Here is a 13,128-nt window from a genome sequence, read left to right as displayed (position 1 = left end):
AAATGAACCTCAACGTCAAAGCCTAGATGTGCCCTATGAACGTGGATGCCGAGATGAGGGGGGACGCGTTGAAATTCTGGGTCCTTGGCCCCAATGAGGTCATCGCCAGCTGTCAAGGCACGGACCCGCTTGGGGAGATTGAACAAGCCGGGTAGCCTCATGCGCTAGTCTTGAGCTCTGTGTGTCGCAAGACCGTGTGCATATGCAGATGGGGATCGGATGCAATGATCTCCCCCAACATGGAGGCCTTGACTTCGAATTCTGGGGGGTTGTCATTTCCGGCCACTCAGATGGCCTTGTTCGTTGGGCCGTGCAGGAAAGTAAACTCTGAAGATCCGGGCCTGTTCGCCGACGATGATTATCTTGGCTAGGACTTGCACGAGGGAGGTCTGGTGTTTATACGTTTTGACGCGTACAACGCGGGAAATAGATGGGCTGATGGGAATCTTCCCCTCGATCAAGTGTCCAGGTGTCCCCAGGTCTCGGTGTGACGACCCTCACATGCGACACTGCAAGTCCCGATGGGAGTGTTGTCCCCGCAGCCGAGTGCCGTCGGAGGCTGTTTCTAGGCCATAAACTTGGGTTGGGTGCCGGGTTAGCCGTTTCATGCTGATGTTATCTTCCCTTTGCATCTTTTCAAGACACGTTTATCCGATAAAGGTAGGTCTGTCTAATTAGGTATAAGGTTCGTCCTACAGAGAGAACGAAGCACAACATGCGTTGTCGAGAGTACTCCGTAGAGACGGTTTGAAAGGTTCTAGATGTGTTTTCTGGACGTCTTAGTAAGACCCGGATCGCCGGATGAAAACTCCCCAATTCGATATCATGTCATCATCGATCGGATTTGAAGACCTCGGATCTGGACCTTTTTTCCCGCCCTGAGGTATTATTAGTAAAAGAAAAAATCTGACTATATATGACCTGCCACATAAGCATTGCATGTTCCCATTTTTACAGGAACTGATCATCATCTCAAATCACCGAGCGCCACCAGGAAGCCACCAAGCCTGGTAAAACAAGGCCAAGCAAGTTCCCAAAGGAACCACAGTTTGGCCCCTCCATTAGCCAATCGAATCCACTGCTTTAGAGATCTGCAAGCCGATGATCATTTGAGGGGAGGATCCGTGTTATGAAGTCAGCAATCCCGAGGAATTCCTCTCCTGCAAAAGATCGGTGTGCTCCTTGCATTTTAGTTTGATCCCATTGAAGGGGGTGTACAAGGGATTATTTTCTAGCATAACAACCGGTCTCACAAAGATTAAAGCTCTGAGGTAAGTGGATTCTGTGTCGCCCTGTTCTTTTCTTCTGGAATTTCCTTTCCCATTGTGGTGCCTTGGAGCCTTTTTGCATTCCTGGCCTTTCACTGTCACTTTTTCTTTTTGCAATCCTGCCAGAAAGAAAAAGCAAAAATCAATAGACAGGGAAAGAGTCTAGAGGGCAAAGGATTACCATTAAAAGGGCAGGCGCAGCACCAAAGAAACAAAAAATCCCCATTCTATGATGCGCCAGAGGCACGGCAATGATGGCTCACATTATCCCCGCGCAGGTGTCCTTACAATCGGGCGAGGTTTCCCCGCTTCCCTTATCGATCTCCAACCTCATACGCACTCGATCGGCACGAACCAGTCTCAACGCTGTCGAAGAGCAATTCCCAAAACAAAGTCGTCGCGGCTCCATACTGAGGAAGCTGGCGGGCCCACGTGAAAACGCGAAGAGATTCCTTCGCCTGCGGTCATCCGGAATCTCGGCACCCGCTCCCCCGCAATCAAAACTCCCACGCCAGCGCACCGCTCGGCCTGTCTCGGAGATCATACTCTCTCCCAGAGTTGCGACAATACAGCCTGACGAAATAATGCCCGATATCATGGCCGACGTGTTGCCCCGGGCGGTGGCTGAACAGCCCAACGCCGTTCCCGAGCTAACTACACCGTTTCCGCCGCTGCGCAACGAGAAGATCATTGCGACTGGAAGCGGACTGACGCTGGGTATTGCGCTCACTGAGCCAGTTTTATATCTCCAGGGCTATGATCAGCATGACCCGAGTTCCAAGAAGTCGGCTATCTTGCGAGGCCAAATACACCTCAAGGTCACCAAATGTGTAAAAATCAAGAAGATCTCGATCTGTTTTAAGGGTCATGCGCAAACGGACTGGCCAGATGGTATGTCTTGAAGTCGAGCCCAGGAGCTGGATCTTCCACTCCCTCCCGCGTACAGCCTAACACGAATTCCTAGGTATTCCCCCGAAGAAGATCCACTTCCACGATAAGAAAGACCTTTTTACCCACGGTGTCGTATACTTCAACCACGGTGATACCGCACTCATGCAGAACGACTACGGTGCACACTACTATCAGCACGCTAAGCCCGTCTCACCTGTACCTGGAAAGGATGCAGTGATTGCCACAAGCCGAGAGCTCTTCTCCAAGAGTGGTTCAACCAACTCACTTGGCCCCGCAATCGCTTCCCGAGACCCCAGGCGCCTATCCATACCGACCACTCGTGGACACTCTCGGAGCTTCAGCAGAAACGAACCACCTACCAGTGCTCAGACACAACAGCAGCGCAACTACCGGATGTTCCCCGTGGGTGACTACCTGTACAGTTTCGAGTTCCCAATTGATGGATCGTTGCCTGAAACCATCAAAACCGATCTAGGGTCCGTGAGGTATGACCTAGAGGCTATCGTGGAACGATCAGGCGCCTTCCGGCCAAATCTGCTTGGCACGATGGAAATTCCCGTGATTCGCACCCCAGCTGAAGGTTCTTTGGAGCAAGTCGAGCCGATTGCAATCTCGCGAAATTGGGAAGATCAGCTTCATTACGATATTGTCATCTCCGGGAAATCCTTCCCTCTCGGTTCTCAGATCCCGATTGCTTTTAAACTCACCCCGCTCGCAAAGGTGGAATGCCACCGCATCAAAGTGTATGTGACGGAAAATATCCAGCACTGGACGGCAGATAAGAGTGTACATCGTCTGCAGCCCGCCAAGAAGGTGCTTCTGTTCGAGAAACGAGCCGAGTCAGCCAGCACAAGTACTTATCCGGGTAGCTCGATGCGAATCACTGCGGGCGGCGGTATCGATTGGGATCACCGTGCCGCCGCCGCGCGAGGAGAGGAGATTGTCGATCGTGGCAGGACGAATTTGCTCGGCAATCTAGCGAACGATTCCGGGGTTGGTCCAACTGAGATGGAGTTCAGTGTGCAACTTCCGAGCTGCCATGAAATGAGAGGACGGGATGAGGGACAGCGCTTGCACTTTGACACTACCTATGAAAACATCCAGATCAACCACTGGATCAAGGTAAATAACCTCCATCTATCAATTTCTGCGATCTCCAGCCATGATACTGATCCTTCTACAGATTGTGCTCCGGCTGTCCAAGATTGATGAGAGAGACCCAACTAAGCGAAGACACTTTGAAATCTCCATCGATTCCCCATTCCATATTCTCTCCTGCAAGGCGACGCAAGCGAACATCTACCTACCGGCTTATTCTAGACCGGCTACCGACCCAGACCCACCTGCGCAAGAACACGAGTGTGGCTGCCCCGGTGCACCTTTGGCATCAAGGGAGTATTCCATTACCCAGTCGAATTCCGATCGGGAAGACAGCACATCAAATCTCACCCGCCGGGATTCAATCGGCCGCGCCGTCACGCGAAGCTTCACAAATGGATCCGGTGGATTGGCACGTCCCCCGCAAGCCCATCTAGCGCACGATGCTCCCGCACGAGATATTCCTCGCCCTATGCATCTCCTTCGGACGCCATCCTTCGCTCCTCCTGCCTTCGAAGATGTCCCTCCACCCCCTCCACTTATCACACCCCCTCCCGAGTACACCACCATTGTTGGCAATGGTGATCGAGAGGCTGTGTTGGAAGATTATTTCTCTCGCCTTTCTTTCTACGAGGAAGGAGACGACGACCGGGGCCTCGGACGGGTGGACGTCCCCTTGACCCCGGGAGGCCGTGTTAACCGTAGTATGGATGTACCCCGAGAATGGGTACGCTTGGATGACTTTACCGCTTCATGATTTTCTTTGGTCGTGCTGTACAGCCGTCTTACGTTTCACGATATCCGAGCCATGAAATTACGACTGTTCATATCGGGAACTGGTGTATTGGGAGGGGGCAACTTGTTTTGGGTTTTGTTTCACGCCTGGCTCTGGGTCTATATACTGCATTCTGTTGGTTTGGATCAGGCTTGGATTTTCACGTTTATCATGGCAAACATGCCACATGCAACATTGAGTCTTGCAGAATATTAGGCTTTGTTCATATCATTCGGGGCAAAAGGCGTGATTATGGTTATTAGGAAGTTACAGATGGATTATATGCATGCAAAACGTGTATACTGCCATACCATGGTTGCATTTTTTCCAAATAAATTTGAACAAAAAAAAGATTATGAATATGATTTAACACACGGGCGCTATCTACGATCCGGAGCTATATTTGATCCGGATAACGATGCCAGCGATCCCGATAGAGCGATAAGACCGCATCTACATTCCTTCCCCGGTTTAGACGCTCCCCACATCTAAGCGGGGACTCGAAGATGACATTTTCCTCTTCCATTCTGCAACTAGTCAATTCTCCTTTTTCGCGTGGCAGAGCACTTTATTTGAGCCTCACTGTGCTCGGCATCTATAGTGAAACACGACCTCTCGGCTTACGACCCCTGTCATCACCCTTGTCCAGTGATCCACCAGTAATCAACGCGAACCGAATCACGAGTAAGTCATCAGACGCCTTCTAGTCTTGAAGGTAGTACTTGCTCACGTGAAATAGCCAGTATCCAACTATCGTCTGTTCACCCAAAAACTAGGTCATATCTAACAAGAGTCTGGTAGTGGGATAAATCACGCTGTTTATCTACCTGCCAGAGATCGGCTCCACTCATAGCAGGCACCCACGATAAGATCTTTTCTTCTCTATTCCAGTCCAATATTTACAATATGGCTATCGAAATTCTTCCCCTGACGGAAGCCGATATCCCAGGTGCAATCCGGGTGATACAACACGCTTTTGCCGATGATCCGTACTTTAAGTGGGTATTCGACGGCTCCAAGGTACATAACATATACATCAACCCCCCTCCCCTTCCAGACTACCCATAGTTACCACCATTGCACCTTCTAATGGATAATTCAATTCCAGTTCAACAAACAAAGAAACTACAGCTCCCTCGCAGCACGCTGTCGCTGGGGCATAAACAACGCAATTTTCCAAGTTGCAAAGGAGATAACCCCAACCGAGGATTCATCCACATCTCCTGTCCTCGGAGTATCCTGCTGGCTATCACCCCACCCACCTTCAAAACCGGAGAGCTGGTATTCCTGGTATCAAGGCTGGGTCCTATCAGCTACCCAATTCCTCACGAACATCCTCTACTTAGGCCGTGGAGGGCTCCGCACAAACAGGTACTGGATCTGGAAAGAGCAGCAGCAGAAAGCCCAAGCAGAGATATGGGTAGACCCGCGTGGATATTATTTTTGTAACATTGTTGCCGTTAGCCCTGAGGCACAGGGGAAGGGCGTGGGGAGGATGCTTTTTGAGTCTGTGACGAAGATTGCGGATGAGGAGGGCGTTAAGTGCTATCTGGAGAGTTCGAAGAATGTGCCTAATGTGCAGATTTATGAGAGAATGGGGTTTGAGATGAGTAGGACTATGGAGTGTCGGGATGGAGGGGATGTTTGTATGGTATGTTACTTTTCCTTGTCCCCATGACATGACGTTCTACATCACCTGGACACGGAGAAGTTTAAGATAGAGGCTAATTTGTTTATAGTTGTATTGCATGACGCGTAACCCGAAGACCGAGTAACTGTGATGTCCGATAATACAGATCAGTTCGTTTCGAAGCGCCCTCGAATCTTAATCAAGGATTGTCAGCCTCCACTGGTAGATAGCACAACCCAATCTCATACTTCCCAGCTACCGGATACAAGCATATCCTAATCTCTGCGTTGGCCCGATTGATAATTTGCCCTAACGCTCAGACCCATCATCTCGCTGCACGATCCCCAGGGCCACTCTTATAGACCCACAAGCAGACCGAGTCTGCCGCGATCTGAACTCTATCGCGACAGCCGCATGGATGTATCTAGACCCGCGGCTGTGGTGCTGGTGCCGGAGCCGCGTTTGCTAAGAAAGCGCGTATGATATATCACAAAGTATAATCCAAGGGGGCCTGCATATACACCTCATTCAGGTTGCTGTTAGACTTACAGTTTTGTTTAGGTTTACGCGCTGAAGGTGTTTTGACGTTGGGCTTCAGGATAAGCCTATCTGATGGTACTTTTTTATTCCCCACTGAGTTTCAGGTACAGTCAGATTTTAATGTCGACGACAAGTGTTTTCCGCAGTTTCCCTGCGGCGTTTTCTATTTGCAATGAGACTGCAGCTTTGCCCTTGATCTCGAGGCAAAGGGGTACCTGTAAATACTCGCGCATATAGGAACGCGAGGGTCCGCTCTGATCTATGACCTTATTCACTCTGTCCATTCACAATTCAATCTAGGGCTTTGATTCACTGTTTAGCGCTGTGCCTATTCACTTTCTCTTCACAGTTCAAAACCGGAATCAGCCAGCTATTTGCCGGGCATATCTCATTGCCAAATTGTCTGATTCAATCATGGTTTTTCTTATTTCTCACAGACATCGTGGTCGTGGGGTGCTGGCCATCCTACGATCATTCCTCGGCAGGCGCCGACAGTGCCCTCATAATTCAACACGTCAAGAGACAACAGTCCAAGACACAAACATAAATAAAAAGGACGACATAGACAACAAAGACAATGAGAGAGATTTGATCGTCAATCAGCCAGCCACCCTAGCTGGCACCATCAGTCGAGTATCGACTAGTCCTACCACTACCCATTCATATCCTTTGTGCCACACCGAGACCCAGAGCATATACTCAGAAAAAGATCAAGAGGAAGAATCATTCTACTACCTCAGAAGTCTCATCACCATCTCATATCTCACACCAAACCCTGAGAACACACCTACCAATCAAACCCTTCACGTCCCACCCCTCCGTCGCAGAAGGGCTTCATCCAGACTAAGTCTCCGTCTCGACATCCCAGGCCTCTCATTCGCACCAAAGGCCCGCAAATCGAAGCCTTCGCCACGATACACGACCCTCCCACCAGCCTACACACCCAAGCCAATCTCCATCCGCCCGGAAGTCCGCTTCTAAGATCACCCAACCTACCGAATTTGTCCCGCCCCCGATCCATTCCGCATTGAACAAGGGACACGGAGCAGGAATGGTTTCGGGCTGGAAAGGGAATAGATGTACAATACAAACAAATACTTATTACTTACTATTCTATTACCATTATATCAAGACAGTGCGATTTACGCCATGATGTCAAATCCGATCCAATCATACTATAGCTTGCATGACCCGACTGTCAAGTGACCTCGGTAGGACGCGTACATGTATATCTGAGAGGGCGGCACAGAACCCTGCATGAACCCCAGCCAACAGCGATTAGAAACGCCAGGTGGGGAGGGATCGTCGGGTGCGTTTCAGGGTCGAATCCTTACTAGATGACGTTTGTCGACGGGGTTTAATGCCGGCTTTCCATGATCCACTTTTTATTTTAATAATTTTAATTTTTTGGCTGAAATTCTATTCATCTTGTGGTTTAATTTACCCAAGATCATCGGCAATTTAGGCATGAGGTGGACTTCGGGTCCAAAGGATATATATTGAGCCAGGGTATAGCAACAATGACGACTCCCGCAGATTATTCGGAAATAGGCCGACTTAGAGTGGGGTAATTGGTGAGGTGGCCACTGAGGAATAAGCAAAGAGGAAAACACAAGAAAGAAATGCAGGTATGACGACTGATTGTCCCATCAACACCCCACTCGGCTGGTCCCGAGACGATGGGATCCTTCGACAATCGCTTTCGCATTGTTTCGGCTTGGCACCTCCACTCGGAGGTGATCCCTTATTCATTTTAATGCGTTCCTTTCTACTATACGGACACGACGCTCTTGCTCTCTAGGTTACGCGTATCCGGGCCAGAGTACAGTAGTTTGTATCATCGACTGGAGACCGTCCCCCATGTGGAAGGTGGATAACGGCAGTGGCTTCGGTACTCCACCCGAGAAGCTCGATACTCTGCACAGACCGTGTGAATTAAGCCGAGTGGATCTAACCAGGGCTATCAGATAGAGCCTGAGGACATTCATCATGTTGATGTGGAGCCGAAGATGGGCTTGGGTTCGGGTTCGTAGCTTGTTTAATCATGCCGATCCCGACTGGAATGGTCTGATTTTCCTAATGAGGCGGAAGGAAATCAGCTAACCACGACTTCCATGCAAAGCCAGACCCTTTTTGGCAAACTGCCGAGGATGTTCAAGAGCCGGATAAATGTTATATTACACATGAAAGCGGGTCGGGCATTACTCCCTAATGGAAACTAATGTTAGCCGAACTTAGGATTTCTTGACAGAACTGGCTGGCATGGGCAGTTTTTATACTGAAATAAAATTAAAGAAATGAGTCAGCCGATGATGCCGGGCCGAGATAAGCGCCTTTGATTGGTCGGAATTAGATCGTTGAGCTTGAATGGTCCAGCTCTTTAAGAAACCAATTCAAGCCCACCGAATGATCTAGACTAATCAGACCAGAGTACCCTTGCAGAAAGCAATTACCGCTAGCTCTTGCCAAATGCCTTATCACATGTACCGGAAGGTCCGTGTCACTGAGCGGTTTCCAGCCTAGCAACAAGGCTGGACATGCGCCACTACCTATAGTATAATGAGCACGACATCGGTATCACGGAAAATGGCTAACACAAGACTTTAAGTTCAGGACTCATTTAAATATGTAACTAGCGTGCATGCTCATGACAGCCCCGTTCCTGCTGGCAGGTTTGCCTTCTAGACCTTGACGATTACAGATCAGGATGCATAGTGATTACCCGATACGGCGTCCAGCATTTCCAAATGTTCCCATAATCTTCACGGGCGAAAATCAAGTCCCGCAAGGCCTTGGGGCAAAGCCTTTAAACCCCTGGGGCTACGGCATTAATTCAGAGAACTATTACTTTGGTTCGTTGGTTTGTAGACCCAATGAACGAGTAATTTCATTTCTCTTGTCCCAATCAACCACAAGAGTGAACTGTAAATTAATTAACCCGCCGTTGATTGCTCCATTTCCTAGCCCCGCGCCATAACCCTGTTGACGAGCGCATTGTCGCATGCCGGAGACATGTGCGTCCTAGCGGGTTAGATAAACGGGAATAATAGGATTCGCGATGGAGATTTCCCAACAGAAAGACGAAAAATCGAAAAGCATATGACAATGAGGAAACTAAACTCAAGTGTATTGTGGACCGAGCGCGGGATAACAAAGACTCTACGCTAGCGTCATCAAAAGGACTTAGTGTTCCAGACAATTGAACTTGCCCTTGACCCTATTTGACCTTAGAATCCCCTCGTGCATCGGTGCAGATCCCGAAGACGGCCTGGATTCTAGAAACCACGAATATTCCCCCTTTCACCATTACGCACACTTTCGACTCCGTACGCCGGTATCTGAATCTGTTATCCGGGATCCGTTCTCCCCGGCTAGCGCTCGGATGAGCTCTAATCATCCCATACATAAACCCCGATCCCTCATAGGCACGATTGCATCATGACTTTTGACATCCCTGCTGTTGACTGCTAGCTTGCATCTGCCGGCCCCAAGACTTGGGCTGAAGTACCGAATGGAGACAAGTATCCTATCCCCGAGCATCCTGTACATTTGTCCCACACGGTAGGTCTTTTGCCAACTCATCGTCCAACCCCAGCAGTTCCATAATCTGAAACCGGGGAAGACCAACCATGTGTAAGACGCAGGGAGAGAGGAGGGGGGCGTCCCACACTCGAAGCTTCGCTTCAACCCGCACCCCCCGAAAGGCTTGGAGATTGCGTGGAACTGCAGAAACCGAGACTTGGCGGTTCCTGTTTCTGGGATAGCGCTATCGACTTTTGGATTTGATTTGGCTAAGGGCGTCCATAATATCCTTAACGGGTAGCCTAAAGGAGACGGGGACATCCACCATACCTAGGGCCCCTCATCCTTTTCCCTTTCCCTCCATCTCCACCTCTGCAAATGCTCATCACACCAGGAGTTAAAAAATAAAAATTCTTGGAAAATCCAAACTACTGAAGCACGGACTCGATCGGAGAAAACCAAGCCCCTTGTTTTCTTGGCAGTGTCGCTAAGGGTGTGAAATTGAAACTCAGGGTCAAGATGGATCCCTTAGGTGCAATTGCCGGTTCGGCCGATGCTCTGGGACCCCTTCCCACCCCTGAGCTTCCAGTAGAACCACGTTTGCCCGCCCCCCCTGGACAACCCGGAGTCCGCGAAAATGGTCCCAAGTCCTTAATCTTGCACTCGGCTCTAGTGACCTACATGTGATTTATCCACATGCTTTTTATTTTTTATATTTATTCTTAACGTTATTGTTCAAGGACCCTTGATGATCTCTTCAAACATATCATACACGGCACATCCGATGTGAAGCGAAAGACACCCTTGAGTCAACAGCAAATCAGGAACGTCCCAAATATCAGACCCAGTAGTCTAACATAGCACCAAATTCAAAGTACAGCCCTGGTATGGATTCCTGTCCATTTCATCCAGGCTCCCGGTTTTCCCTTGACGCCTACGTAGACGCCGAATAAAGCATAGGAAAGACCAGGGTGTGTCAAACCAATGAAAAAAAAATGAAAAAATAAAACATGCCCAATCGCTCATGGCGCACGCTCGAACGAAACAAAAAATAAATAAATCCATGGTCGTAAGTTCAATTCAATACTCTCAGAGTATAGCCCCCAGGGCGAAATAAACTTTAATCAAGACGTGGCCCTCGAAGCCGGGTAGAAGAAAAGAAAAAGTCGATGTCGATCAGGACCGCTGCCGAGCCGGTACGATACAGAGTTTGGGAATGGTTTCAGATGGTTCAGTAATTGGTTCGGGAAAGCGGCGGGCATTTGGCTTTGTGGATAAAGAAGAGGTCGGTTGGGCCCGGATCGAATCGAATCAACGCGGTTAACGGTAATGGCCGAGGATTCGGAGGCAAGAAGGTTTGGGGTTTCCCATTGTGTAGATGCGGGTGGGATGCGCCCAAAAGCTCGAAGAGATCTTATCATCTGCCAACGCAGAGTAGACATTTGCCTACTACTATGATAATCCGGTCGTGTGGTCCTTCTGAGCAGTGATACTCGTTTTGGCCGTCCATGTCGGTACGGATAATGTGCACGTTGGGTTGGGTGCAGGAGCTATAGACATAGTAGTTTTTGAAATAGCTGCACATTTTGGTTCCCACCGAGGGGGAGGGAATTGGGATTAGGCTCGCGTGTGCCTATGACAATGGAGGGGATCGAGGTCAATAGGGATAGAGAAACATGATGTGAACATGATAGATGGGTGGAAGGGAAAAGAAATATGCAAGAAGAAAAACGTCAATTGCAAACTACTTAAATTTTTCTCTACTCCACACATTGATACCTGATGTTGGTACCATCTACAGTAATTCTGCAAGTAGGTTTGTCCAGGTCCCCACCAAAGAAAAGGAAAAAGGAAAAAGGAAAAAGAAAAATACAAAATACCAAAATATATGGAAAATAGTAAAAAAAAAAAAAAAAATTATATATTAAAAAAAATTAAAAATTAAAATCCTTGTCAGGAAGCGGGTCCTGCATGAAAAGTAGCTTTGATCTCTGTCGATGACCGTTTAGAGGCCAAAGGACCACAGCCGGAAATTTGCCCGTGATCAGGGATCTTCCAGCTTTTCGGCCCTCTTTTCCTTCCGATGACGAGATGGCATAGTGTTTATCGGGTAATGGGAGATCGACGCGGTTCCTCGCAGCCGTTGATGCTTCTTCCATACACACGTGGCGCTAGTCAGGATCTTCATGCATAATACGTCGTTAGGCATGCCCGAATTGTTTACTGTAGCAAATGTGGGGGTTTTTGTAGCGACAAGCCTCGGCAAATGGTTTGTTGCTCAAAAAAAAAAGGACAAGTCAGACGAGCAGGGATTAATCTCTTTTCTTTACTGCAATGTCTGGTGACAATGCTCGTGGGGTGGTTGGGCAACCTTTAGAAACATGGGGACACGACGCGTTGGGCATTGAGGATGAGAAAAAGGGATCCATCAAGCCGATGGCAAAGAGTGGGCAACCAGTCCTGGTAAGTTTCAATAATGGAGCTTCGACCTCAGCCTCTGTCCCACTTCCACCACGAACCCCCTGTCAATTGTGCCTGTCCTCTGACTGATTGGTGCCCAGATTGATGAGCAACTTGCCACAGGAGCTTCAAATGCCAATCGGCCTGGAAAAAACCGAGCTACCTCGTCAGCTCGAACGAATCATGAGCTGCGGAGGGAGAGAGAAAAGTAAAATAAATAAATTATCATCCTTGTACAGGATCTAAAATGACCGTTCTAGGTAAGAGATTGACAAATCAGGGTCGTTCAGGGTAGTAACGGTGATGGCAGCAGACTAAAATCTCGGAAAGCTCGTCTCCGATCTCTGACGCCCTGCGCCTTGTTCTCTGTGCCGCGTTGACTCCATTCAGAACTCCACGAATCAAAAAAAAAAAAAATAAGAAAACAAAAAACAAGGTTTGAGCTCTTTCGGCATTCCTCCTTAGATCAAAGAAAAAGGCTCCAGCGAATATTTACCCCACCAAAGCACGCTAGTACAAGGGCGTTCCCTCTTTTGCCTCGTCCTTCGAGAACAATGGTCACTCGCCCGTTTTAATCGCCGTTAGCCCACCAGGACGGGGTCTGCAATCGGCATTGGAAAGTCTCCGATGCCCAGTGATTGGCTGAAGCTAAATAGGTGCAGGGTTGTGTTGCGTTACTTGCGGCTTGTGCGGTACAAGGTCCAAGTCATCAAGGAGTATCCTAGCAGACGAAAGTTGTGCACGGGGGGGAGGGCGGAGAATCTTCCTACACGTTCGAGACCTGATGGGGACTGTAAAGGTCAAACGAGAAAAACGAGATGGTGCGACAATCGACTGACGTCCTGCGGGTGGTTCTGTCCACATGCTGATCTCGGGTTCCTTTTTTCGTCACTCCTTGCCTTTTGTCTTTTTTCCAGAACAGA

The 13,128-nt window shown here is 48.9% G+C and overlaps 4 protein-coding genes across 4 annotated transcripts; all 4 read left to right on the top strand.

The window, feature by feature from the left end:
- Window positions 1-1,522: 1,522 nt before the first annotated feature.
- Window positions 1,523-4,035, top strand: N7484_002075 (arrestin family protein; the record flags this gene model as incomplete). Its single annotated transcript, XM_057112495.1, has 3 exons — window positions 1,523-2,159; window positions 2,233-3,302; window positions 3,364-4,035. The coding sequence occupies 3 exons, from the start codon at window positions 1,523-1,525 to the stop codon at window positions 4,033-4,035; spliced, it is 2,379 nt and encodes a 792-aa protein (XP_056977232.1).
- A 924-nt stretch (window positions 4,036-4,959) lies between these two features.
- N7484_002074 (GNAT family N-acetyltransferase) lies at window positions 4,960-5,828 on the top strand (the record flags this gene model as incomplete). Its single annotated transcript, XM_057112494.1, has 3 exons — window positions 4,960-5,073; window positions 5,162-5,704; window positions 5,793-5,828. The coding sequence occupies 3 exons, from the start codon at window positions 4,960-4,962 to the stop codon at window positions 5,826-5,828; spliced, it is 693 nt and encodes a 230-aa protein (XP_056977231.1).
- Window positions 5,829-6,637: 809 nt separating this feature from the next.
- N7484_002073 (uncharacterized protein) lies at window positions 6,638-7,204 on the top strand (the record flags this gene model as incomplete). The annotated part of the gene is made up of 1 exon (XM_057112493.1): window positions 6,638-7,204. One exon carries the CDS (start codon window positions 6,638-6,640, stop codon window positions 7,202-7,204), a length of 567 nt encoding a protein of 188 aa, XP_056977230.1.
- Window positions 7,205-12,079: 4,875 nt separating this feature from the next.
- Window positions 12,080-12,417, top strand: N7484_002072 (uncharacterized protein; the record flags this gene model as incomplete). The annotated part of the gene is made up of 2 exons (XM_057112492.1): window positions 12,080-12,208; window positions 12,307-12,417. 2 exons carry the CDS (start codon window positions 12,080-12,082, stop codon window positions 12,415-12,417), a joined length of 240 nt encoding a protein of 79 aa, XP_056977229.1.
- Between the last annotated feature and the right edge of the window lie 711 nt (window positions 12,418-13,128).

Source organism: Penicillium longicatenatum (genome assembly GCF_028827895.1).
Source record: "Penicillium longicatenatum strain IBT 33135 chromosome Unknown contig_1_segment0_segment0, whole genome shotgun sequence".
Taxonomy (NCBI): domain Eukaryota; kingdom Fungi; phylum Ascomycota; class Eurotiomycetes; order Eurotiales; family Aspergillaceae; genus Penicillium; species Penicillium longicatenatum.
The sequence above is the reverse complement of the archived record's forward strand: the minus strand, read 5'-3'. Positions and strand labels throughout refer to the sequence as shown.